General features: G+C 57.3%; 2 protein-coding genes across 5 annotated transcripts in view; both read right to left on the bottom strand.

The window, feature by feature from the left end:
* Window positions 1-238, bottom strand: part of AKNA (AT-hook transcription factor) — a 50,363-nt gene extending 50,125 nt beyond the window's left edge. Inside the window, exon 1 of the mRNA XM_032306981.1 lies at window positions 150-238. The gene's annotated coding sequence lies outside the window, so the exon portion shown is untranslated. The remainder of the gene's footprint in view (window positions 1-149) is intronic.
* Window positions 239-3,833: 3,595 nt separating this feature from the next.
* The window catches only part of WHRN (whirlin), an 89,647-nt gene continuing 66,067 nt past the window's right edge, over window positions 3,834-27,413 (bottom strand). Inside the window, exons 4-14 of one of the 4 annotated variants that reach the window (XM_032307582.1) lie at window positions 24,810-25,012; window positions 23,735-23,771; window positions 22,400-22,612; window positions 21,413-21,622; window positions 18,875-18,907; window positions 17,670-17,840; window positions 9,413-9,484; window positions 7,601-8,138; window positions 5,623-5,804; window positions 4,980-5,102; window positions 3,834-4,690 (exon numbers count right to left, since the gene is read on the bottom strand). In XM_032307582.1, coding sequence (XP_032163473.1) covers window positions 4,508-4,690; window positions 4,980-5,102; window positions 5,623-5,804; window positions 7,601-8,138; window positions 9,413-9,484; window positions 17,670-17,840; window positions 18,875-18,907; window positions 21,413-21,622; window positions 22,400-22,612; window positions 23,735-23,771; window positions 24,810-25,012 — 1,965 coding nt within the window. In that variant the 3' untranslated portion in view covers window positions 3,834-4,507. The remainder of the gene's footprint in view (window positions 4,691-4,979; window positions 5,103-5,622; window positions 5,805-7,600; window positions 8,139-9,412; window positions 9,485-17,669; window positions 17,841-18,874; window positions 18,908-21,412; window positions 21,623-22,399; window positions 22,613-23,734; window positions 23,772-24,809; window positions 25,013-27,413) is intronic. The other 3 variants (XM_032307585.1, XM_032307583.1, XM_032307586.1) reach the window with 3 other exon arrangements.

Here is a 27,413-nt window from a genome sequence, read left to right as displayed (position 1 = left end):
AGAGGCCGAGAGCAGAGCAGTCCCTGTGGATCGGAGCCCATCGGCGCTGTCCGCTCTTCCCCCACCCCATTCCCCAGACCGAGAAACTGAGGCCCGGCGAGGGCCCAGCACCCGCCCGCGACCCACCGTGAGCCCCTCCCCGCGCCTCACCTGCTGGCTGTCTCCGCGCGCCGGTGGTTTCCTGGAGTTGAGCGGCAAACAAAGGCCTCCAATCCCGGCGCGGGGCGGGGCGGTGACTTTTTGCTTAATCCCCGAGGCGGGCCTGTGACGGGCGGGGAGGGCCCTGGGAGGCGGGGCCTCGGGAAGCTCCACCAATCGCAGAGAGCCGGCCGCCTGCGGCCCGCCCCCAGGGACTCGGCCCCAGCCCCAGCGCTGCAGAGCTAACATCTGGGAGGTTTGTGTCGCTCCTGGAACCCGCCCGAGGGCGTCAAGGAGCCTGAGGCCCAGAGCTAAGACTTTTGTGCAAGGTCGCATGGAGCCAGAGTGAGCAAGAAAGCACAAACGTTCGTAGCTGAAACGGAATGCTTCATAACAGTCCTAAGAATCTTAATAAACTTTCCTTGAGCTCCTGCGTGTCAAGGACTGCTGTGCGCTCCTGCTGTGATCCGTCCTCTCCTGCGAGATAGCTGGGTATTGGCGCTGCCCTCCAAGTCCACTCTCGTCCAGACCACTAGGAGCAAGCGGGGGAAACCCGGGTCTGCAGAGGGATCGCGACTTGCCCAGAGTCCCGCGGTGAGTGCAGGACAGAGAGATCCCTTGTCCCCTGACAGCTCGCCTTGAAGAGTGGCGGTGTAAAGTGTCGAACTGACCTCAGCTCCCCGAACTGACCTCAGCTCCCCGTCCCAGTTCTGCCACTGGACTTCAGAGCTGCCGCGAGGAGGGGATAAAATAAACCCAGCGCCAAGCCCAGAAGAAAGAAATCAACGGCACTCACTTCAAGAGTTCCTCTACCAACCCTGTTTCATAAGGGGGTTAATAGGCCCCAAGACAGGAAGAATTTTTCCTGGGGACCCGCGTCCAACTGTGTTGCAGCCACTTCCTTATCCTCTTGGCAGATCGCTCTTCCCAGTTCCCCAGGGGGCCTGAGGCTCCTGCAGGTGCCCAGTAATGATCACAGCAGCCATTCCTGTTCACTAAAGGTATATTCCGTGCCAACGGCAAACTTTTTAGCCAGTCCTTATAATATCCTATAGGCTAGGTGAATACTATGCCCTCCATTTGAAACATGAAACTGAGGCTCAGAGAGGTTAAGTGACTTGCTCCAGATCACACAGCCAGGAAATCGTAGAGGTGGAATTTGATTCCAGATGTCAGACTCTGAAGTATGGACCCTTTGAGCGGGGTCTTGTTCTCTATCCTTGCACTCCTCACACTGGGCTGTTCTATCCCTCACCTTGTTTTCTCCCAGGCAAAGCAAGGTCCAGATAATTTGGAGACCAGCTCAGCACCTGCTTGGGCAGGCCCTGGCTCAGGCCAAAAACATGCGCTCTTTCTGCCTTCTTCAATTAGCAGCAGACCCTGAGACTCTCCAGCAATACTGTCCCCACACCACCCCTGCCCTGATTCTGGCATCATGAATAAAGTGAGGGCCACAAGGGCGTGTGGCCAGGGTGAACCTCTGACCCCTCCCTGCTCCATTATTCAGAACTACCTTAACCCATGGTATTGGGTCCCTTCAGAAGACAGCAGGACACATGCTTGTCCTTGGCTTTATGATGTGGACTTCAAGCAGCCATGCATCCAAATTTAGCCTCTATTACCTGCTAACTCTGCAACTTTGGGCAAGAACTTGACCTTTCTAAGCCCACTGGCAAAGAAATTTTGTTTGTTTAAAATTCCACGAGAGGGGGACCCTAATGCCCAATGGACCACAGTCCCGGAGTCGAGCCAGAGAATTCTAGAAACGACAGCTCCTGAAACTCTTTCTTGTCCTAGTTTTTCAGAGTTCAACTGGGAGCAATGGGCAGCAGCGGCTGGGAGCTTTCTTGCCTCGTGGAGTCGGAGCTTGTGGTCAGTTGGCTGGTTCAAGGCATGGATGGTCACGAGGTCGCAACTTGCCCAGAGCTCACAGAGTTGGTCAGTGGCTGGGCTGAAATTCACTGTGGGCTGGTGATAGATGAAAACCTTTCAGTTCAGAACAAGATGCACAAGGACTCGAGACTGCAAAGGGTGTGGCGTTTCTAAGGCCAGAGGGCCCTTGGTTCACCATCACCATCATCTGGACTGTCATGGTCTTCCTGGGGCTGACCCTGAGCCTGATTCTGAGCCTGGTTCCTGGGGCCCACGCACAGGGTTCCAACCACTGTCAGAGGCAAGTAGCTGGATCCCCATTGAATTGTTTCCTGGGATGGTTGTAACAAATTATTACCAGTTCATGGCTTCAAGCAGCACTCATTTGTTCTCTTACAAAGGGATGTCAGAAGTCTAAAGTCAGTTTCACTGGGCTGTCCTCAAGATGTCAGGAGGGCAGGTCCCTTCTGCAGGATCCGAGGGGAGAATTTCTTTCCCTGACTTTTCAGTGTCTAGTAGCTGCCTGTATTCCTGGGCTGGTGGTCCCTCCCCCATCTTCAGAGCACATCCCAACCTCCACATCCTTAGCCACAATACCGTTCCCTCCGCCCATCAAGTCTCCCTCTGCCTCCCTCTTCCAGGGATCCTTGGGATTACATGAGGCCTGCCCAGAAAATCCAGCTCAACCTCCCCATCTGAATGCCTTAATCCCTTAGGCAAAGTCCCTTTGCCAGGTAAGGGAACATTCTCACATTGCCAGAACCTGGGTTATCTTTGAGGTCACGATTCGGCCTACCACACCCACTTCCCAGATAGGAATTTGGACCTAGAAAGGTGAGATCATTGACCCATGACCAGGCAGGATTTGGCATCTGATGCCTGGAGATCTAAGCCCTGATGACCAAGTGGGAGTTACTCCCTGCACGGGTATTAAGACTGAGGAAGGGCACAAAGAGTCCCCACTGGAAGGGCCGGGGCTTCAGGGATACGGGCTGCTTCAGAGGTCAAGTGGAATCCCAGGACCCTGGCCTCAGGTGGTCTCGTTGGGCTGGGGAGGGGAAAGGGTCAGCTAAAAGCAGGATCTGGCACATGTCTGCAGATCAGCTGCCCCTAACCCCGCTCTGGCTGACCTCTGAACACAGGGCTGGACAAAGCAGGACTTCTCCAAGTCTTTTTGTCCCAGAGAAATCCTGGGGTTGATGGAAATGGGCCCTGGGGCTATGTAGCAGACTTTTTTTTTTTTTTTTTTTTTTTTTTTTTGCCTCTAACACCCCTGCCGTTCGCTCCTGGAACAGCTTGGCCTGCACAGGTGAAGAATGGGAGTGTGATTGGGAATTGACTCTCTCTCTCCCCCTTCCTGTCCCCAGGCCTTATCCAAAGACTGACAGCATGAAAGCCCTGTCCCCTTGTCGTGAGTGGGGGTGGCTCTGGACCACTTAGACTCCAGAGGGCCCTGTGGGATCAGGCTGCAGCCACCTCCCAGGAGTTTGCCTGAAATCCCTGCCCTGCTTGGTTTCCTCCTTTTCCCCCCTCCTGATCCCCCCAAAGGCAGGTCGCCTCCCCGTATCTGAAAACATCCCTATTCAGTCCCATAACATACCTGTCTGTTTTAAGAGTATTTTCTGTGAACAACCTTCAAGTAAGGTGCTCCAAGATGTGGGTGTGGCTCAGGAGCCCCATGTACCTGCTGTGTGTTGCACATGAGGGTGGGGGGCAGGGGGAGAGGCTAGTGGTGTGTGTTACTCTATTCTATCTGCCCTCCACTTTAGGTCAAGCTATCAAAACCCCAGCCACAAAGGCAGGCCACACAGCACGCTGGACACTCACCTTGTTCAGGTTTCTTTATTGAAAAATTAAAGTCATAAGCTCTGTATATAAATACACGGACATCGTGGGTCCCCTGCAAGGCCTCTGGGATAGGCTGGGGGCAGGGTGGGAAGCTGGGGTCTTGGGGTCCCCAGGGGTGACGAGAGGGAAATAAATAATAAATATTATGGGGGGAATAAGGAGCCAGGAAGAAAGGGGGTGTGAATGGGGGGAGGTGCTTGACGCTTATTTGTGGCACTAAAGGTCCTGCGAGATGCCCCTGGTGGGGGCGTGTCAATGAATTCTCAGGTGGTCTTACAATGGATAAAGACTCAGACACCAGAGGACTGGCCAGGTCCTAGCTGGCCAGGGAACGGGGCCCAGTGGCCTCATCCAACCCAGGGGGACAGGCCCTGGCAGGCCTCAGGTGGACTTTCTCTCTTTCCCACCACTTGTACTGAGCGCCTACTGTGTACGCCAAGCATGGCACCGGATCCCGGCCTGAACTTCTGTTTCCTCATCCGGCTCTCTTCTCCTGGTTCTGGGCCAGCGGGCCGGGAAAGAGTGGGGGGATGTCTTCCTGCGCCCCTGGCTATGCAGCCCTGGCCCTCCGGGAGCTGACTAGTACCAGGAGGGAGGAGGAGCGGGGCCGGGGACTGGGCAGCAGCGGGAGGCCTCCGGGCCCCAGCCTCTAGAGCATCACATTGAACTCGGTGACCAGAAAGTCAATATAGTCTCGCTCCTTGGTCTTGAAGGCCTCTGCAATGATGCGCGCCGCCTCCCGGTGCTCCTTGCCCCGAAGGGTCAGCCCGTTCACTTCCAGAATCACGTGGCCCACCTTGAGCTGCCCCGAGTTGTGGGCCGAACCGCCTCGCTGCAGGGGCGAGACACAGGGTAGGGGCGCTCGAGGCGGCTGAGGGCGAGGCTGGCCTGCCTTAGACACCCACCGGGTCAGGCCCAACCCCGCCAAGTGGGCTACAATCTGGGGGTCTACTGCCCTGACAAGGAAAATAGGCTCAGGGAGGGCAAAGGGCCTGGGTCTGCCTCTGGTGGCTGGTCATCCTTGGGGTGGGGGGTTTGTGTGGGACAGAACCCTGGGGATGCCAAGAGAGGGGCCCTCGGGGGTAGGCAGAAATAGTCACGTGGGGCGCACGGAGATGTACCTGAATCGTGACGATCCGGGGCAGAGGCTGGCGGGTGTTGGCGCCACCCTCGATGGCAATGCCCAGGGTGGCCGCACTTTTCTTCACACGGACCAGGGTGGACGTGGGCTCCAGGAGTCCAGGCTGTGAGCGTGAGCAGGGAGACAAGTGTCTGAGGCCTTCTCCATGGATAGACCTGGCTCGGGTGTTGGGGGGGTGTGTGCGCACTGGCAGTGACATGCCACTGGGTCAGAAGGGCTCAGACGATAGCCCCGGGCTGGGCGCTGCCAGTGTGCTAGCACTAAGCTAAGAACAGGTGCCCACAGCTCTCTAACTGCCGAGGCTGCCTGATGCTGGGGGTCCTGGGACTCGGACCCAGGCCTGACTGCCTCAGCCAGCATGCCGACTCAGTCCTGCACTGGAAGTCCCTGAGGACTGGCTTTTAGCACTTGGCTTGTCAATGTCTGGCAAAGGTGAGACCTAAACTGGGCCTCCAGATTCCTGATACAGTGCTCTCCCCCAGGACCCTCATCCTCCAGTGCTGGGGGCTCACTTTCTCCCTGCAGTGGGTACTTGTCAAGCTGAGCCGTGCTGGGGGACCTCCTGTTCCCCACCTGGGGCCTGCCCTCCCCTCAGTCCTCCGTATCCCCTCCTCCTCGCTCACCGGTTTAGTGGCCCCCTCTGTGGTCCTCTCGTTCCGAGGTGGCTCCTTGCTACTCCTGCTCTTGGTAGATGCCATCTGTCTGCCTCGGCCCGGGGCACTGGCTTCCGCCTCACCTGCATCCACACCGCTGTCCTCGCTCAGGGTCTGCCCACTGTCCGAGAGCTGGGAGAGTGTGGAGGTTGCTGGGAGGGGAAGCGGGAGGAGAGTGGGGGTTTATACCTCTGGGGTCCGGGTGGGCTTCCTGGAGGAGGTGGTGGAGCTACAAGCTGGAAGGCTGTGGGGATTCCCCAGGCATGGACTAGGGAGCAATGAAGGGATCACAGGGCTGGAGGGAGGCGAGACACCATGCTACCTTTTCACCGCTGGGATCTGCCCTTCCACCCAGGGCTTGGCCTCAAGGCCAACAGGTCTTCTGCTCTGACCACCCAGTTCTCTGTCCATGGCGTAATGATGAAAACAGAGGTCAAGAGGCAAACCCAGCCCACAGATATGGGTTATTATTATTTTTTAATTTGCATAATGCTCTCCAATTTTAATGATGAACTAACATATTCCAATTAAGGTATTTCACAGAAAAATTAAATTTCTAGCTTCTCAATAAAACAAGGGAAGGTTTACCCTCCCTTATCTGTACCCTCCACAACCCCAACTGGCCTGAGCTGAGCGGTGAGCACATACCCTCATTCACCAGTCAAGCCCGAGCTGCTTTGCTGTGTATGTGAGGGCTGGGCCCCTGAATCTGGGACACTCTGGATACCAGCAGGTCAGGTCTGAATCCTTTCTGCCCAGCTTGAGCAACCCCAGCGAGTTACATAGCTTCCCTGAGCCTCCCTGGCTTTGTTCTAACATAGGAGCCACGATGCCCATCTAGTAGCATTATCATAAAGATTTTATTATTTGCGATGTGTAGAGTGAAGCCCACAGTTAACTAACTGCTCCACAGTTAATGTTCTGTGACTCCGTTTTCCCGTCTGTAAAATGCGGACAACAGTAGCAGCTTTACGGGGCTGCTGGCAGGGTTAGATGAGGTGCTAATAGAGGCAGGGCCCCTAGAACCGTATCTGGTACACAGGAAACCCCGCACAACGGACACCTTTTATTCTTGTGTTCTGGGCTCAGGTGACACCTCGGGTTTCTCTCACCGCATCCGGCCTGTTGTCCCCTTAGCTGCCTTCCCTCCCTGAGCTCCTGAGCATGAGCACCCTGCAATCTGCATCCCAGTCTGCCCACTGTTTGGTATACAGCAGGCACTCAGTTCAGAGCCCCCAACCTGCCACCTTCTCTGACCACAGCGGGACCTATACATGACTTAAGCCACAAGATGGCAGCAGAATCCAGTGAGAGGCACCCAACTTGCTAAGGGACGGGAGATCTAGAGCCAGATCTAGAGCCCGCCAAGGCTTCGGGCTTCCTGCGAGTGAAAAACCGGCTTTATACTGCTGTCCGCCCCGTCAGCTGGACACTGTCTGGAAGCTCTGGGGCCGCAGCCTCTGCAAGTTCGAGCCTGCAATCTGAGCCTGCAGGCCTCCCCCGCTACCCCTTCCCCCGCCCCCAGATCTGGAGACCTCCAGGGGTCCAGGGACAGTACTTTCCATGCCTGTCTTTCCCCCAGCATGCACCTTGTCCCAGACTCAGGGGATAGAGATCACAGAGGCCACCCCTGTCCTCAAGGAACCCAGTCTCAGTGGGGAGATGGAGACTGTCGGGTGGCCAGGACCGGGGGCTCTGGGGCAGGAGCCCAATCCTCCCAGCGACCCAGTGGGGCTGTCACCGAACCTCCATCCTGTGGCTTGTCCGTGGTCATGCAATTCTCAAGTGGCAGCGCTAGGGCTCACACCTGTGTCCACACGGACTCAGCACCCTGTTCCCGGGGCACTTGGACCCTGCACACGCTTCCACTCTTAACTATGCCTGGATGCCCCCAAAACCAGCTGCGGGTGCTCCGAGCCCATCCCCCGCGGTGGCGGCCAGTACTCACTGCGGGTCTGGGGCAGCGCCCTCACTTCGTTCACGTCCGGCTCGCTGTCGGGCCGGTGCACCTCCACCATGACAAAGTGCTGGTTTGTGCCCACTGGGTCTGGCCGGCCGGAGGGGGAGGGTGGCGGGAGGCAGCTTCCCGCCATCGTGGCCTCTGCGGGGGAGCTTTTCAGGTGTGGGGGTGACTGGACACGCGGGAAGGGGCCAATGGGGTGCTGGTTGACCAGGGCCAGATGGGCGTCCAGGGGCCTCTTGGAGCCAGGGTTGGCGGGGGAGACAGAGGCATAGATGGGGGAGGAGGGCGAGTCTTGTGCTGAGGAGGCCCCCGGGGCAGGCGCGGTCCCCGCTGGTGGGCTGCGGTTTCTGGGAGCCGAGAAGACGATGCCCGAGTGGGAAGACGCAGAGGACGGTGGCTGGAGGTCCTCCTTCCCTGGCTTCCTAGGCGGGGCGTGCGGGCGGTTGTGGCCTTGGGCCAGAGGTGGGGCGGGCGGCGGCGGCTTGTAACTCGGCGGCCCCTCGGACGGGGCTTTGACGTCGTCCTGCCAAAAGACCCAACAGGAGTAAAAGGAGTCAGACCCCATGGCGGCTGGTCGAGGGGAGCCCCGAGTGGCCCAGGCTGCGGCTGGAATTCTGTCCCGCTCTATCAGCTCTCGGCCACGCTGCTCTGAATAATGCAACACCCCAGTGGAAAACTGCTCCCCGCCGGCTCGGCAGCTGATAAGCGTCGGCATCCTGGCGGGCGTCTCTGGGGATGGCATCGTTACCTGTGGGAACTCAAGTTCTTGGCATCAGCCAGGCCTTGTCACAGGGAACAAGACTTAATTAGAGGGATGTGGAGAATGGAAGGAACAGAAAAAGCATTTCTTTGGCTTTTCTTTCTGGAAGATTATCGTGGCTACTAGAGGCAGGAGATGTGCAGGACTGGAGGGAGAGGGAACGGACAGAAGGGGACAGTCACATGGGCTCAGGGACTGTGTGGTCCTAGGCAAGGCACAGCTGGCCTCTCGGAGCGCCTCTCTGGGCAGTGGGCAAATCTGCACCTGCCTGGTAGGGGTGCGGGGGTGTGAGCAGCCCCATGCGTCATGTGTCGGCGGGTGCCTGTGCGCAGCAGGTGCACAGAGAGCAGGAGCCCCAGATAGCATCATTGCTGTTACCCCCTGCCTAGGCCGACACCCAGCACTTGAACGCCCTGACGACAGGGCAGGCACGTCCCAAATGCTTTACTTATGTGGACCCATTCACCCCTTGCCATAAACTTGGGGTGGGTACACTACTATTATTCCCATGTTACAGAGGAGAAAACCGAGGCACAGAGAAGTTAAGAAACTCGCCCGAAGTCACACAGTCAGTGGCAGAGGTCAGATTTGAACCCAAGCACCTGGCTCCAGAGTCCAGGCCATTCAGAAGTTATCTGGGTTGGAACCGCAGTGATATTGCCCGGGCTGCCGAAGTGCACACAGGGGTCCAAGGTCACATTTAACTTCAATTTTTGGTGTGGTCGTATGGCCTCTTCAGGGAGGTCACACACTCCATGTGTCAGTATTTGTTATGATATGGTTCAGATAACATATCAAAAGTAATAGTGATTTGGCAAAAAAAACAGCCGGATTCCCCGCCTGAAATCCCTAGGAGGGGCTGGGAGCCGTCGTGCCTCCTGCCAGAGAGGGCTGATCGATGTCCTGTGTACAGGCCTGGTACCGGGTCAGAGGGCCTCTGTCCCCTTCCTGTGGCTCTCACTGAGGAGCCAGCACTCCAGGGCCGCAGGCAGACCAGGGAGGGCAAAACTCAAGGAAAGGGCCAGACAGGGTCTTACCAGGGAAACATCAGGGAGGGTGTTTGTAGTGCCCTGGACAGTCTCACCAGTTTCCTCCAGGTCCAGAGTGTTCTAGAAACACAGAAGAAAGCAGTGTGAGCAAATGCAAACTCACAGGGAGAAAGCAGTTTGCTCTCCGAGGTACCCTAATCCATAATGGGCCCCATGACACCTTCTTGTGGTTTCTCCCTGTCCTGACATGCCCCGCTCTTGGGAAATTGACACATCAAAATTAATGTTGGTTTTCATGCCGGTTGTTTTGAAATCAATTTTTCTTTGAAGCTTTCCAGGCCTCCCGTGAACTATCTTTGTTGGTGGGGAGTGGGGGGTACTCCGGCCTGGCCTGGGAACTCCTGAAGCTGGGACCCAGGTACCATGCTCCACACCCTCAGCGCCTTCCCAAACCCACAGGTGCTCACAGACAGAAGCCCAGGAAGGTATGACAATGGCAGGACGCCAGTGAGAGGTGGAATCTCTCTCTTTTTAAATTTTAATGGTTTCAATTGTGAGGCAGGGGGTCAAGGGTTAAACACAGCTTATTTTGCAAAAAATGCCCATTTCTTGCTTCCTTCTCGAACTCACCAGAAGAAGCCTCATGCTCCCTCCAGTGACACTGAGCTGCTGTTAGGTCACCTGCAGGCCGTCCCTGGGAGGCTGAGCAGCGCCCCTCTCTAAAGGAGCTCCCTTGAGGGCTCAGTGGAGCCATCTCTCCACCCCGCGGAGCCCAGGATGGCCACGAGCCTCCACCACCACCACCCCTGGGCTCACGTTGCAAAGGCGGCCATCAATAGTGAGCAGTCTCGGGGCCGGACTGATGAGGACAGGGGGCCACAGAGGCGGTGCGACACCACACCTGCTGTCAGAAGCTTAGAGGAAGTGGGTTCGACACAAGTAAGCAAGGAGGAGACCGTGCAGAGTGAGGAGTTACAGGCGTATCAGCAGCTGGGGAGGGGTTATCAAGGAAGGCTTCCTGGAGTAGGGAGCATGGCTTAAAGTTGACTCTTGTGGGTAAAGGGGGCAAAGGAGGGAACGATGGTGTTTCAGAGGGCAGGGCATGCATAAAGCAGGAAGGAGGTATGAGAATCTTCAAGCAGTTCCACGCAACTCAAGCATGGAGCTGCTGGCACTTGAGGCTGAGGGCAGCGGGTTGCCATGGTGACGTGGTCAAGCTAGTCGTCTGTGAAGATTCCCTTTACTCACTTCCTGTCCAGCCACACTGGAACAATGCAGGCGTGTCAGGGCCTTCACACCGGCTGTCCCCTCTGCCCGGAACATGCTCCCACTCAGCTATCCACAAGATATGCTTTGTTCTTCCCTCCTTCAAGACCTTCCCAGATACTACCTCCTCAGAGAAGTCCATCCTGACGACCCCACCTAAAATTACAACCCCTACCCACACACACACCCGCCCCCGCTTTATTGTTCTCCTCTACTTCCTTTGCCCAGCAACCAGGATGTAATCCCTGAAACATAAATCAGATAATCTCTCTCCCCAGCTCCTCACCCTCCTGCGTCTTTCCATTTTCCCTGGAGAAAATTCCAAAGTCTGCACTCATTGTGCCTCATGACTGGGCCCTTACTTGCTACTCCTCCAGCAGGATGGGGTGCTTCCTACCCCAGGGTCTTGGCACTCACTGCTCTTCCTGCCCTCCGCAGTCTCACGTCCTCACTTCGTTTAGCTCTGACCTCCATAAGGCCTTCCTGGACCAGCCCAGTCTAAAACAGCACCCCCCGCCCATATCTAACCCCTGGCCATGCTTCATTTTTCTGCATAAGACATACCACTGCCTGGTGCTATAGTATTGATTTGCTTCTTGTTCGTCTCTCCCATTAGGATAAAAACTGCTCAAAGGGGGCGCCTGGGTGACTCAGTGGGTTAAAGCCTCTGCCTTCAGGTCAGGTCATGATCCCAGGGTCTTGGGGTCAAGCCCCGCGAGAGCCTGCCTCAGCCCCCCTCTCTGCCTGCCTCTCTGCCTACTTGTGATCTCTGTCTGTCAAATAAATTAAAAAACACCAAACTGCTCAAAGGCAGGACTTAGGACCACCTAGTCCCACTCTATCTATCCTCAGTGTTTAGGACGGGGGCTGCTTGATAAATATTTACAAAGCAAATGAATCCGCGAATCGATCGATGGGTGAATGAATTCATCAATCACTCAGGCTGGCATGGAGGAGGCCCCAGCAGGCAGAGAATGAGGCAGGCCAACTACTAGATCACCGTGGAGAGTGGTCATGGTGGTCTAGATTGGGGCAGAGGTAGTGGGTCGGGACGGAGGGGTCCCCTGACGCCATACTCCCTGGGGCACAGGCTGCCAGGTCACTCCACACTGATCCCCATCCCGAATGACGCTCCTGGAGCCTTGAACTTTCTGGGCAGGCAAGAGGCACGTCATCACAAAGACCGTCATGCGAGCCCTCCAGGGAGGCATTCGGCCCTCCCGGCTCGCAGCCTTTCATACCCAGGCCTCTGGGTCCCAGGCTGGGACGCCTGCCTCATTTTACCACCAAAGCTGAGGCTTCCATGCAAACCTCAGCATTCTGACTGTCTCCAGCCCCGTCGCCTGCACACTGGCTCCCAGGAAGATGCTGCCGGTAGCGTCAGGCACTCAAAGACCGTAGGGGATCCTTGGGAGGAGGCGTGATGCCCTCCCGCTCACTAAGTGGCACCACTCCTGGCTTCGCTGAGATCACACCCAGCTCTGCCACTCACAGCCAAGAGACGGAAGGCAAACCACGGATCTGCTCGGTGCTGACTTCCCCACCTGCAGAATGGGGTCACGGCAGTCCCTCTCTCCCGGGGCTGATGCAGTAACACCTGCCAGGTGCTCAGGCAGGAGGGGCCTCTGCCACACTCAGTGTAGCCACTGCCACCTGTCCCTGGATTTAAGCTGCAGGCACCTGGGGGACTCGGGTGACAGTCCACGGCGGCACCGAAGACCTGGAATTCTGTCCTGTTCTGGTACATTCGGAGCTTTGGGCACTCATTCAGTCCACAAGCATTTATCCGGCAGCCTTGACTCATGGGGAATAAATGGTATGCAGGTCACTGTGTCCCCAACACCCCTCCCAGGGCCATGCACACAGCAGGTGCCACACACTTCCGCTCAGGACCACTGATGTGGCTGGCAGTGGTAACTGGGCGCCCGAGAGGGAGAGAGGAAGGATCCAGAGCCCTGACAACACAAGCAGTCGGCAGAGTGGGTGGGGCTTTATCTCAGAGAGAGCAGAGGACGAGCCACAAATTGGGGAGGGCGACACACCAGGCCCTCTGCAGGGCGTTTTACTTGACGCGCTCTCCTTTGAGTCTCTGCGAGAGGCAGCCCCTGGGATCCTCACAGATTTTACATTTAAGCTCAGAGAGGGATGTGACCAGTCCAAGACCACACGGACGTTCTACCGTGGGTTTCGAACCCACGTGGGGGTGGTCCCAAAGCCCACGCAGCACTACCCTGACCCCAGAATTGGACAGGGTCCCGACAGTGCCCCTCGCTGGCATGGAACAGTACAGCCATCCCTGGCCCCTGGCCTCAGCCCGTCCTCGCTACAATAGCATCCTGGAACCAAGTCGGAAGGCAGGGATGGAAAGTCAGGAGGGTGAGGGTTGGGGGGCGGGGAACATAAATATCCAGGCCTGGGAGGAAGGCCCGAAGTGGAGCAAACGGCAGACGGGTCAGAGCCCAGCCCTGCCAGACTCCATCTGCCAAATCCAGACGGCTCAGGAGCCCCGAGTCCCCAAGCCATGTTCCTCGTGCGTCTGAAATAGCTACAGACAGCAGGCTAAGAACCCCGGGGACGCGTCAGCACAAACGCTCGAGGAACAGGCTTCGAGACGAGGATCAAGGTCGGATCTCATGCAGGAGCCGGCCTGCGCCTCCTGGCCTCCTCATCGTGCCCACCCCCACCCTGCTAACGGCTTGGGCCACCCCTATTCCGGCACCCACTGAGGCTGGAGACTGGCTGCAGGTTTAGACTCAGGGGCTCCACTAGCTCTCTAGATGAGGCCGTTCATCCGTTTTACAGCTGAGGTCGCTGAGGCTCAGAGAAGGAAGGCCACCTGCCCAAGGTCACACAGCAAGGATGAGGCGGGAAGCAGAGCTTCAAGTGTTCAAGGTCTGACTCTGTTATTCCGACTGCTTGCCACAAGAGCCAGGACGCCCTCAGGACCGGCTGCTCCCCCCATCTCCTTCCTCCTGAAATCAGCGACGGTTCAGAAAATTCCCTTCCTCTTAGGAAAAAGACCTTCTTTTTGTCTGAGTTGGCCCAGTCAGGGCCCGGATACCCCAGGAGTCTGGTCTGAGGGAACTGGGGGGCCAAAATAAAGTGAAATGATGGCGGGCAATCCCCGGTGCGGACCCCTGCCAGGTGGACTCGAGCTTCAGGAGGTGGTGATGCTTCTAGGCGATTGCTGGCCCAGCTGTCGCCTCAGCAGAATGAGCCCCCCCCCCCCCCCGCCACCTCCCTCCAGCCCAATTCCCTGGTTCCTCCTCCCCGCGCTCCTTACAACAACGGAAGGCTCTTACATAAAGGCGCTATTTTCAGCTCTTTGTTCTTCTAGCTTCTTTACTCTGATGTCAGGACATCGGGCTCCCCCCAACGCTGCCCCTACATGCACCAGAGGCCTGAGACTAGGGGCCCCCCCACTCTGTAGATGGGAAGTTCCCAGAAGGTCATCATGGAGATTTCTGCCCAAGGAACAGAGGAGGGAAAACTGAGGGGAGTGGGTGTGAGAGAGGAGAACAGGACGATGGGAGGGAGAGGTGGAGAGCAGGAGAGAGCAAAGGGCAGAAGCTGGGGGACAGGAGCCACCGCCCCAGGAAGGTCAGGGTGGGGGAGGGGACCAGCTAGGTGGAGCCAGAGTCCTGGCATTCCTGGACTGGGGGGGGGGGCAGTGGGGCTGCCTGGAGTGAAGTGGGCAGGACTGAGGTTCCAAAAGGATCAAGGAGCCAGCCCCTGGGCCAATGGCCATGCTGGTGGAGACAGGCTGGTCCTGCTCCCGTGCTCTCCAAGCAAGGGGTGAGGCTGGAAGTCTGGCAGCTGGCAGGGAAGCGCAGAGCGGTGTGGGTCCCCAAACAGAGGGCTGGAACCCACACTCACTCGCGTGGCTGAGACCACGGGAACTGCCCCAGTTGTGGGCTGGCTCTGGGCACTTTTACCCGCTGTCCGCTCTCCTGCCATCATGTTTGCCCGCCAAACCACAGAGGTCCTCAGGAGGCCTGTGTGGTGCAGATGGAACGTGCTACCTTCTGCCTGCATGCGTCACCCTCCCAATGCTCTCAGGAAAAGGACTTCATCCCGTGGACAGAGAGTGTGACGGGCGCTGGAGAGCCGGCCTCCAGGAGGGATGCGGTGACCCCAAGAACCCAGCTGAGGGAAAACACTCCCTCTTGCTTTCCGTGACCCTCCAGTCCACATGACACATTTCCTCCCTTATAAACGGAGGCGACAGCCCAGCAGAATTGACAGCGCCCGAGACACTGTTGCCGACTGAGGTCCCAGGTCTCTCCTGGTTGCTGTAGATGCCACCGAACCCCACGTGGGCTCACCCCGGCTTCACACTCACAGCCTCGCTGACCCACTGTCGGACCTCGCTACGGTGCGTGCTCATCAGGAAGCACATGGTTTCCAAATTGTTCTGGAATTTTAAAAATGGCATTCTGCTGTATAATTTGGGTTTTTGGGTAACCCAATGATGTATTTTCTTTTAAATACTTAAGGCTATTCTTTTGAGAAGGGGTGCCGGGGCTTGCCAGCCTGCCGGAGGTGTGCGTGGCACAGGGCAGGTGAAGACCACTGTCTTGGGTCAAGGCTTCGTCTGACTCCCCGTGCACCGCCCCCCCTCCGTCGTGTTATAACCAGGAGACTGCGGGCTCCGGAGGAGCAGGGCTGGCCTCCGTGGACTTGGTTCTGACTGCGGGAAACAGCTTCCAACCCTCCCAAGTGCCCACAGGGAGGCAAACACACCGCAAAGGGCTGGCGGGGAGGACTGCTGCTTATTTCAGATGCGGGCTGAGGCCAAGCTGCAGCCGCCCCGAGGCTCACTGACGCCTCTGCTGGATTTATGGCTCTGAGGATGCAGGGCGTGTGCGGAGGCCTCTTAGCTGGGAATGGGCTGTTCTTAAGCAGAAAATTGAGCTCCAGCCTTGCTGTCCTAATCTTGGCCCCGAGCGGCTTCCTGGGGCAGAGGCTGCAGAGCTAGTCTGCCCAGCCACAGGCTTGTAGCTACCCAGACTGTAGCAGTAGCCTGCCAAGTCACTCCACCTACCTGTGCCCACTGAGCTCTCTCCACACACAGGGGAAGCATTTTAAAAGATACAGACAAGGGACGCCTGGGTGGCTCAGTGGGTTAAAACCTCTGCCTTCGGCTCAGGTCATGGTCTCAGGGTCCTGGGATCGAGCCCCACATCGGGCTCTCTGCTCAGCAGGGAGCCTGCTTCCTCCTCTCTCTCTGCCTGCCTCTCTGCCTACTTGTGATCTCCGTCAAATAAATAAATAAAATCTTAAAAAAAAAGATACAGACAAGATCTTGTCACTTCCTGCCTGAAGACGCTCAGTGGTGTTCCACAGTTTCAGGGTTAAGCCCGAGTCCCTGGCGCTTCCTGCTGCTAACCCTGCACCCTCTCCCCTTCACCCCTGGCACTCTGGCGCTCCTGACTTCCCACAGTTCCTTCCAGGGTCCACAAGCCTTGAGCTCAGGGCCTTTGCATGTGCCAATTTGGCCTCCTCAGCTCCTTGCCTGGTGGATTGCCCATTTGATGCCAATGACCTCAGATCTCAGCTCCAACATCCCCTCCCTGACAGCCCGCGTTGGTCAGGGCCCTGGTCCTTGACCCGCTTCTCAGGGTGTGAATTAGGTACGTGGTCTGACCTGAGGCTGCCTCCCCAGCAGGACTTGCTAAGCTCCCAGGCAGCAGGTGCTGTCGTCTCAGAGCCAGGGATGGGGGGCAAGGAGGGGTGCTCAGCGAATGCTCGCCACATGACTGGCTGATGTAGGAGTCAGTAGTTGGGCTCCTTCCTGCTCCTCTACTGCGGGGAGGGCTCGCCCAGCAAAGGACCCTCTACACCCAACCAGGCTGGACCAAAGGCACAACACAGGAGGTGGGAGAAGGTCCTCTGATCATTTTCTCCCTGTTTCTGGGAAAAGCTGCCTTCACAGTTCGGGATCTCAGACCGGCCTGAGCTTCTCCACCCTCCTTTCGCCCCAGGACCTTCCCTTTTTAGACGAGGAGAAAGGCATAGAGACCATAAGGGAGAACCGTGCTGACAGCCACACTTCTCACCTTACTGCCTCGGGGCAGGGACAACAGGGTTTTAGAGCAGCCCCCCACCCCAGCATGCCTTGGCAGGCCCAGGGAGCCCCTTTCCAGGCACACGAGAGGCTTGGAGTGTGAACCTCTCAATTCCAGGTGGAAAGGGGTTGAGGTTAAGGAGGGGCAGTTCCAGCTGCCACCCCTGACCTCAACGGCACCTGCTTCATAGGTACAGGCTGGCCTTGGCCTCTGCAACCTCTTTTCCCCCGAAATCCTCCGCAGTGCCCTTTGCCAGTCTTCAGAGTATCAACAGAATGGGCTCGCAAGTACTCCATGCCTACAAGTCCGCTCCTGAGCTCACTCATGAATTTTCATGACAACCCAGAGGACTCAAGGCTCCCAAAGCTTCAGTCACCTGTCCAAGGTGTGACCGCTACCACTTGGGAGAGCCAGTCCCAGCTGCGGGACTCCCCAACCCGTTCGCTTAAGTCCCTCTGCCCCAGGCTGGCTTGTACTCCACGAAGAACCCAATTAATGGTAGGGAAGCCTTGCTTCTGCTCAGCTCTCGCGGCTGACATCCGAAGGGGAGGGGAATGACATTGTCTGGAGGCAGGAAAAATTCCCAGGGCCAGCCCTCTATTAGACAAATGGAAAAGAAACACTATTTGTCAACGGAGGAAGGCTGCATCTGATCTCCTTTGATCGATTTTGTCTGCTTTAAGGGAAAACGGCTGCAGAATGAGCCACGTTTAACCCGCGATCGCAAACTGCAGAGCGTGGCCCACAGAATTCGGGCTAAATGGAAACTGGTTCCATCTGGGGCGGGCATCTGGGTCACGGGAGCCAGCCCTCTGCCGCTCTGCCCGCCCGGATGGCAGCGCCAAGGACATTTTCCTATCATGTGGGAGGTAGAAGGTTAGGAGGCTGGGATATGAGAAGATAACCCTGTGTGGCCAGGGAAGGCAGATTCATTTCAGTTTCTGCTCCACATTTCCTGGGCCCCAACTCACTTCCAGAGCCTGGGCTGGCACTGGGCAGACAGACAGGAGAAAGACGTGCTCCCTGCCTGGTCCCTGGTCCCTCCTGTTTCCCAGGGAAGACAAACTCAGAAGAGGTGAGAGCCATGTGACAGGCGTTTGAACACAGTCAGGAAAGCAGGTGAGCTCCATGAGGGACAGGATCTGGGTCACAAGAAAGAAATGCTTTGGGTTATTGTCCATCCAGATTTGGGGGTTCAGCATCACTTGCAGCAAAAGCTCACAGACATGTGCTGGGGTTGCAGACCAGTGGCTGTCACTTGGTGGCGAGTAGATAACTACTGGATCCTGACTCTACCACTCACTAGCTGAGTGCCCCGGACCAGGTCGCTTTTGTCTCTGACTTTGGTGTTCTTCCCTGTGCAATGGGGATCATGGTGGTACCTGCCACTCCTAGCTACTGGGAAAGTCAAAGAAGATACAGGTGGAAAGCATTATCACAGTGCCACGAAGAACTCTCAACAAACGCCAACAACGACGATTATTAAGAAAGGCCCCTGTCGTTTATATGGGCCAGGCCCTGGGCTGGACATGAGGGATTCATTGTTGATTCCAGACACAATCACTGCTGTGGTCAGGCGGAGTAGCCAGCCAAGCTTGTAAACATTCTTAGAATATAAGGCGAAGTAGCCAGCCAAGCTTGTAAACATTCTTAGAATATAATGAGACAAGGGTCAGGACAATGGGACGCTTAGGGGGCTGGAGGAGCCATAGGGAAGTCAGAGAATCACGGAAGCCTTCTGGGAAGAGGTGGCATGTGAGCGTAGGGCTCATGCCCACAGAGGAGACAGCAGGCCATGTGAAGTGGGAAAGAGAAGACTCTAGACAGAGCTCACAGCGTATGAAAGCACAAGAGGTCTCTCAACAGCTCCACAGCACAGAAATGATCATCCCCAGGTTACAGACCCTAAAACTGAGCTCAGAAAGGTAAAATCCCTTTCTGAGGTCACACAGCAAGGAAGTAGCAGGGCTGGGGTTTAAGCGGAGGACCTCCTCACCCCAAAGCCTGGGGAAACCTGATGGACCGGCCAACAGGAGGGACAGTGAGCACCGAGAAGAATCCCAGTTCCCACCAGGGTCCGGTGCAGACATAAGGGGGTGGCAGGAAGAGCCACGGCCCCCTACCTCCACCCCGGCTAGGGGACTCCCACGGCCCCGCCCGGCAGGAAGGACGGTACCTCCATCAGGTCTATAAGCCACAGCAGCCGCTCCTGGGGAGGAAGGGTGAGCAAAAGGCAAAAAGAAAAATACATCAAATAAATATTAGGGATGGGGCGGGTTCAGCAGCCACCCCTCTGCCCAGCATGCACACATGCACACACACAGCGAAAGGCAAAAATGAACACGGTTCTCTAAGATCCCTTTTCTGTTTCCTCCAGACACTTGGGGCGGGTGTAAAGGAGGGATGAAGAAGAAAGCTCCCGTTGCCGCAACCAGCACTCCTTCTTGGTAACTGCCTCCTCGAAGGAAACCCGGGGTCGCCGCGGTTCTGCAGAAATGACACCTGTCCTTGAGAAGGGCTGTCAGAAGACGGCTATGCACTGTGAGGCAACCCTGGGACTTCCCAGCTGGTGAGGCTGGGATTGTCACTCCCATTGGGTAGGTGGAAAAACGGAGGCCCGGGGAAGAGAAGTGACATGTCCAAGGTCACACCTGCTAATGGCAGGCAGAGCCTGAAGGAGGACCTTATTCAAAAACCTGGATCAGAGGAAACTTGCATTGTAGAGAGCCCCAAGCCTTGTGCTGGCAGCGAAGGTCTGAGTCGGAGGGATGGGCCCCACGCTGTGCATGTGAGGACGCTGGAGGCAGGATAAGAGTGAAGCAGAGGAGCAGAGCCTCAACCTAGTGCTTTCCAGAAGCCTCCAAGTGTCTGCCTGTCAGGACTCCAAGGTCCTGGGTGCAAACCCTCAAGGTGATTTTCTCCAGCCAGGTTGGGGGAAGTCAGGAAGAGTTGAGGCTCCACCTGTCCTCAGGGTCTGGGCAGTATTTCTGGGATGCTGGTGCCAACAGGGAGGTCACTCCTCGTTTAATCCTCCCTGGGTATCCTAATGCTAGGCATAGCAGCATCGCTGTCCCAGTGCAAGTGGGAAAACTGAGGCACTGGGCAGTGAAGCGTGGGGCTGAGACCGGTGGGGGCCAACTCTTCTTAGGTTTGGGGGAGACCCCTGGGCTGGGCAAGGTCATGGCAGGCCAGCGCTGAGCTGGACATAATATTTACCTTGACTGCCATCAGAGCCTTGGGCAAAGACCTTGGGCCATTCTACTCATGGGGAAACTAAGGCTCAGAGAAGCCGGGGGTTAGACCTAAATCTCCTCCCTCTCAAGCTAGAACACACCTCATCCCCCCACTGGATCTTTCATCCCCGATTCTAGAGAGACCATTCCAGAATTACAGCCTGCCGTCCCCCAGGTTTCAGAGCTGTGGCTTATGGCTCCTGAAGACCCACATGGGCATGTCCAAGGCCAGTCTCAGTGGAGCTGGACCCTGAGAGAAATGGCCCCTCGGCCAGGTCCCTACAGCCTGAAGTCAGCTCATCACCAGCGTGCCGCCACAGAGCCAAAAACTCACAGCCCCAGGTGGGGAACACCCTCTGGCCTGCCCCAGAGGTAACCTGCCCGTCCCCCGAAGCATGACATGGTCTCCACTGCAGCCAGAGCCCTAGAGGAATGCCTGGCAGCTGTCTGGGCCCCTCAGGAAGGGACAAGGCCTCCTGCAGAGGAAGGGGACTCAGAACAGTAGGGGTGGAAGACAGAGACATAGAAGTACCCCAGAAACTCATCTCCCCAGAGCTAAGAAGAAACGCAAGTTGTCTGCAAAAGCAAGGGCACTGCCCCAGGGCTGTTTCCTGCTGGCCACAAGCTCACTGGTGCCCACTAACTCCTGGCCGGCATCCTTAGACACCGCCATGTGGCCGGAGCTCTGCTGCTCCAGCTGGAGAACTGAGTGCATCTGCCCCAAGTCTACTGAGATTCCCCCGTAAGGTCTCCCAGTTCAGCATCTGGGAGCAGCAGGGCTTGAGAAATACGGCTCTACCCTGCCCTTTCCCCCCGGAGAGTGGTGATGATAAGTGATCTAAAGACAGGAGCGGAGGGCGTGAGACAGGCCCGCTCTCCTGACCTCCGACCCAGCTTTTCCTGCCACACGGACAGGGATGACTGGTTCCCCAACCAAGCCGCAAGGCATTTCCTTTGCTCCTTCCTTGCAAAGGTCTCCTGGGATTAATTTGCCTCTGAGCATCCTGGGGGGCAGAACCCAGGAGGGACCGCATGCTTTTTGGGGGTGGCTGGGGAGTCTGGGAGAAAGTCGTGGGGGCTCTAAAGACAAGAGGGGGTGTCTTGGGGAGATCCCATCATGACGACCCCATGAAGGCACAGCCTTCATGGCGGGGTCCTCCCATGGACTGTTACTGTTTTTTCTCTTTACCTGTGTTTTTCACCTTTCTCCCTGAGCCCGCCCCCCGCAGACCGGGAGCCCAAGAGGCAGGGCCATATCTGCCTTGTTCACTAGCTGTCTCCTAGCGCCTTGCTGGGCACGCGTCAGGCCTTCGACAACAAGGTTTTTCCAATGGAAGAAACTGAAGCTCAGAAAGGCAAGGGACAGAGCTGGTAAGGGGTGGCACTGAGATTCTCGCCTAGATCCGTCTCACGGCAAAGGCTGGACCTTGACGCCCCACCCCGCTGGCCGCAAAGCCAGGGATGGGGCAGGGGCAGCTCACCCTGGCCGAGCTGACGGTGGTGGAGGTGCCATGGCTGCCTGTGGATGAGCCCGTGTCGCTGTAGGAGACCATGGAGTAGGTGTCCCCGGCCCCAGGGCCAGGGGGCTGCCGGGCCTTCATGGACTCGATCTCCCGCCTCAGCACCAGGTGGTCGAAGCGGTCCAGGTCTTGCGGGGAGATGGTGCCCCTTACCTCAGACAGGAGCGAGAACTGGGGAGGGGGACAAAGAGGGCACTCAGCCGGAGGTCCACCAGTGGGGGGACCCATGCCCTGCTACGCCAAATCACCCACGTGCCAACTTGACCTCGGGCCTCTCCCTCCTTAACCGCCTGGGGCTCCGCACTGTCCTGGGGGAGTCAAGCCCCGCCACAGCCTGGAAGCTGGGCCAGCCTCACTGACGCCTGCCTCCCTCTCCCCGTCCTGGCTCGCATCTCAGCCAGCACACAAGACTGCAGCTCCCCGAACGCTCCGGGAAGCCCGTGGCTGCCCTCCCACCCGGAACGGCCTTCCCTCCTTCTCTGCAAATCCCGGTTCCTCTATTAAACCTTCCCACACGCCTCTGCTCCCAAGAGGTTTAATCCCTTCTTCCTTTGTGCAGCTTCTGGACCCCAGACCTCCTCCAGCCTGCCTCTCAAAGCGGCCAGCACCGGTGGCTTGTGGCAGGCTCCCACCCCCAGATGTGTGGCCTTCACAGGCCCGGGGCGAGGCCCGGGCATCGCTTTGAAGAGCAATCCCGACGATTCTAGATGTATGCTCAGTATCCACAGCCACATTGCTAGAGCCCACATCACAGGGGACGTCCATAAACGATTTCCCCAGGAGTCTGGGGGCTGCCTTCCCTGGGACGGGGGCACCTCGGTCACCGGTCTCCGCCCAGGGCCACTTCCGCCTGACTCTTTGCGGGTGCGCAGGAAAGGAGTGGGGGACACAGGGAGGAGGCAGAGCCCTCGGGAACTGCCACCTTGCCCTTGGAGGGGCTCAGGTCACCTTGGCATGGGTGTTGAGCAGCTCAAACAGGGCCATGACCAGGGCCTCCACGGAGACGCTACCGCCGCGGTACTCGTCCAGATAGTAGGCCATGGTGGCGCGTTCCTGCTCATTCAGCAAGTGCCGGGCCTGCTCCTCCAGCAGCAGGCGCGTCTGGTTCCCCAGGCTGCTCAGGGTCACCTGGGAGCCGGCTGGCCCCTTGTAGAATCCCGGCTGAAAGACAGGAAGACAGGTGTCCGGGAATTCCGAAGGGCTCTGGGGTCACGTGGCGGGGCCATGCCAGGGACCACAGTGCGGGGGCGGGGGTCCCCTCTGTGGCCTTGGTCTGCGCCGTGCACCCGCAGCGGGGCCCGGGTCCGTTTTCAGACTGGGCGGCCTTGTGCGTTCGCAAAGGGTTCACGCCCTCCACAGCCGCTTTCACGTGTCCTCTCCACAGCTCCCGTAACTGTTTAGAGTTGAGCGGTCTCATTATGGTTTCCGATTTATTCTCTAGGTTTCAGGGCCTCCCTTGGTAAATCGGGAGTAACGGTAACTTGACTTCCAAGACAGAGCACAGATCCGCACACCCTCCTCCCTCTCCCCTCCACTGCCTCTGGCATCATCCGGGCTGTGGCCAAGATGCTGTTGGTGTCCCCTCTGTGTCTCCCATCACCTACGCGGAGTTGCTGAGGTGATCTGGTAAAAACAGACATCCCCCGCCATGGTCTCCCACTGTTTTAGGTTAGAAGTCAAACCTCTTAGGCAGCCCCCAAAGCCCTGTGTGACCCAGTGATCCCACCTGTTGTCACTCTGTTCCCAGTTCCTGCTCGCTCACCGCCCCCACCCAGCAAGCTCTCCTTGCCGCCGCAGGGCTCTCGCACAGGCTGTGCCCTCCGACTAGAGCATCCCTTCCTGCGCCGGACTCCGATGTGGTTAATTCTTTTTAACACTCAGTGCCCAGTCCAAGCATCATGTCACCAAGTCAGAGAGCCTCCACCCTCTCCTCTGCCTCTCACCCCGCCTAAATCGGATGTCCCATAGGTTGCTCTCTCTGAGGTTATCGAGCCCGGCCTGGTGGCCCCAAACGTCTTCTGTGATTAGATAGGTGGGCAGGTTTGTTCTTCCTGTGTGTCTCCTTCACTAGGCATAATCTCCATGGGGGCAGGGATCTGATCGGTTCCGTTCAGTGCCACCATCCCCAGGGCCAGATGTGTGTGGAATGAAGGACGGATGGACAGTCAGTGGACTGCCCAAACAAAATGAGATCATGCACATGAGCGGTTCTGCAACCCCCTTACCGCCCCCACGGGGATGTATATGGAAGCCGAAGACAGCCATGGATGGGGACTGCCCTACCTTGTTTGTCCCTTCCGTGGGAAGATCCCCAGGAAATCTATGGAGAAAGATGAATGTGTTCAGCGGTGTGACTGAGCAGTTCGGACGGACGCGAGCGAGGGAGAGGCTGATCTGGAGCGGGAGGAGAGAGCCCTGGCCTCACCCCACTGGGGCGGTTCAAGGGGACGTGACCACCTGGACAGCTGAGCAGCTTCTGGCCTCCCAGTGGAGCCTGTGGGCAGCACTTCTCCACTCACACACTTGCTTCCAACCCTACAGGCCCAGGCAGGTAACACCAGGACAGGAGACAATAACCCACGGCCTCGGGGTGTGGCCAACCCTAGGGAGGGGGAAGACCGGGGCAAACTGGAGACGCAGGGTGGCAACTGGCAGGTGCAGCTCAGCTCCAGCCCAATTTCTTAAAAAAACATGCGCTCAAGCCACCAGAATTCCTTATTTTAAAGCAGCAGCCAGAAATCCAGGGTTTTTTTTGTTTTGTTTTTCATTTCTTTCCATGGGAAACTTGATGCCTTTTTAAATGCTGGAAGCTAACTAAAACATTTATGATACCGCGCTGGCGAGAGGGGAAAGGGGTCGCAAGGAAGGGAGAGGGATGCTCTGGGTGGACCTGGCCCGGGAGGCCACCAGCCAGGCTGAGACGCCTGCTGGAAATCCAAAGGGGACACATGACCCTCTCAGCAATGCTGCAGCCGTCGGCAGCTGTAGCCACGTCATGACTCCCAAGACCCTTTTCCTCAGGGAACTCACAGGGTCCTCATCCCCAGAGTGGGATGGGGGCCTGGGTGAGGAGCCCCACTTTCAGATAAGGGCCCAAGATTAAGTTAACTGATTTGCGCGAGATAAACAACGAGAGAAGGTGACGGTGCGGCTCAGGTTCCCACAGGGAACAGGCCAGGAGAAGGGAAGGGATGTGCCCGAGGTCATGCCCACCATCGCAAGGGACCATGGGATGGGGAAGGCAGGCTCTCAGAATCGCTACAGATCCGGGAGTGGTGAGGGGACAGGAGGGGGGCATCACAGGCTTTCAGAGACGGCGCTGCGGTCCTGGGGCCCGGAGGGAGGGGTGCAGCCAGACCCTGCCAGGTTCGTGCTGGTGTCCCCAATCCGGGAACTGGCAATCCACTTGGTCTCGTCCACCGTGGTGCGGGCGTGGGGCAGCCTCCCGACGTCCTTCACCGTCAAGATGAGGTGCTGCGAAGACTTGAGCAGCCTGACCGCCTCGTCGTGCAGGATGTTGAGAAAGCTCCGCCCATTCACCTCCAGAATCTGGTCCCCAACCTGCAGAGACCACCAAACGACACGGTCACCTGGGTGACATGCAGGACACCGACTCATGCCCGGGGCTTTAGAGCCCGGATCCCAGCCTGCCGAGAAGGTCACTGAGGCTCAGAGAGGTTATGTGGATGCCTGCGGGTCACAGAGCAAGTCAATGGCAGAGCCAACCGTCCAGTCCCAAGCCTGAGCCCATGCTCCTGTTACTAAAAAGGGCCACCTCCCCTCTGCCTAGCAGTGGTCTAGAGAGGTGGGTCTACAACAAGATTCCCCAAGGGTCCCCTTATCTAGACAGCAACAGCCACCTGGGAGCAACTTGTTGGGGGTGACTGAGGGGGGAGGGCATGGGGAGAGATGCGAAGGTGTGCTTCCATGATGGCCCTTTTACACTTCCACAGGGTTGAAATTTCTACCGCAAGTATGCACACATTTCCTTGAAATGCAAACAGTATTTTCATTGACTCAAGGAAAGAAGCAGTAAGTGAGAAAACTGGTCTCCCAATAAAGCAGTAACATATCACCTGGATTCTTGCAATTCTCAGGCAGTTTTATTTTGTAATGTAAAAACACTTTTTTTTTTTTTAAGTGAAAGGATGAAAAAATAAAAGGAAAAAAGGAGCCTTCCCATGAAAATAAAACTGTGACAGAATTACACGAGGCTGGAAGGGAGGATGCCTCAGAGTGAGACGGGGCGTCTGACAGACTGCCAGCATGGTTCCCCTCGGAGGAGGGTCTGCTTCTCTTCCTTGCTCTTCCCGGAGGGGGCACTGAGCTCGCGGCAGGGAAGGGGCTGCCCAGGGCTTCTCCCCACTGTGGCCTTGAAGGGCAGCCTCATAATGCCAGTCGTCCCTGCCTGCTTTTCCTTCTCCCCAGCTTCTCAGCCTGCCCACGGCTCAGGAGCAATCCCCAGAGGGTTTTCCTGGCATTTTTTCCAAAGTAGAATTTGAAAAAGGTGAGCCACAGGGGTATTTGGAAGAAAGAATATATGAGTGAAGATGTGTGGATGAGATGGAGAATCAGAACCCTGGTCCCCAGTTGCTCGTCTTTCTTTTCCTTAGGGCCTCGCCAGCAGCTGGGGGAATTTCCAGTAAAGAAAGCAAACTCAGACTTCGTGTCTCCCCTTGCCCACGCAACATTTACCGCACACCTAGCAGGTGCCCGCTCCGAGCCAGGATGCCACACTGGGCACGACAGCCCTGATTCTGCCCTCATGCCGCCCGTGCTCAAGAGTGGGCTTAGATTTATGCTGTGATTGGGTTTTCCCACACTGTGTCCCAGGGCCCGGCACACAGTGGGAACTCCACAAAAATCCATTGCATGAATGAGAAGTCAGACCCCCGTTCCTTGCACCAGGAGCGTCTCTGCCGCAGCCCAGTGGGGACCAAAACATGGCACCAGCCTGGGGCCCCAAATTTCAAGCCACTATTACTGGACACTGAATGTGTGCCGAGTACCTGGTTTGTCCCTTTACATGTATTTTTTCCTTCTTTGATAGCCTCAACATCCTGCAAAGGAGGTATCTTTGCTCTCCACTCTGCCAGAGAGAAAACGGAGGCTCAGAGAAGTTAAGTGAATAGTGTGCGGTCACAGAGCCCATGGAGAGGACAGCTAGGACACAGACCCAGGTCAGCACGGCCGCACAGCCCTCCTGCTTTCTGCTACTGAGCTGTTGTTAGGAGCTCTGCCTGGGGACACATGACATCACTTCAGACCCGGCATGTCCAAAGCCACTATCCTGCCATTGCTCCTAGTCCTGTCCACGGCACCCAGATCTGAAAACTTGCCCCATCATCAACTCTGCCTTTATTCCCCCTGGTAACCCTCCAGGAGGTCTCACCCAGTCTTCACCCTCCACACCCCCGTGGCCCCCCAACCTGGGTCTCCTCCTCCTCCTCCTCACACCGAGAATCCTGAGCTGGGATCTCCTCTGTGCTGAGGATGGAGGGCACCTCCTGCCAGGGCCCCTGCACCCCCGTCAGGACACGGCCTCCCATGTGCCAGTGGTTTCTGCGCTCTGCCTGGCCTGAGCCCACTCTGCAGCCCCCACACCCCCACAGCTCTGGGCTGCAGCCAGCCCGCAACCCCCCCCCCCAACCACCCCACCCGGTCTGCTCAGGGGCTCTGCTTCCTCTGCGTCTCTCCCAAGAGCTTTGGCTTTTGTTAAGAGAAGGGAATCAGTTTTAACCTTCCCCCCACACTTTACTTCCATCCCAGCAGTTTAATGAAAGGAACCAGCATCTGAGAGACCCGATATGTCAGGGCACCCTCTGGGGCATGAGCCTCTCCCTCCAGGCCCTGGAGGGTGGGAGGTGGGGAAGCCAGGGAGGGACAGCTCAATTCCACCAGCATCTACTGGCCCTCCGAAGAGGCTGGGCGGGGAACGTTCAAACACCGCCCCACACGGAGG

This window comes from Mustela erminea, chromosome 12 (genome assembly GCF_009829155.1).
Source record: "Mustela erminea isolate mMusErm1 chromosome 12, mMusErm1.Pri, whole genome shotgun sequence".
NCBI classification, from domain to species: Eukaryota; Metazoa; Chordata; class Mammalia; order Carnivora; family Mustelidae; genus Mustela; species Mustela erminea.
This window is presented reverse-complemented; position numbering and strand designations above follow the sequence as displayed.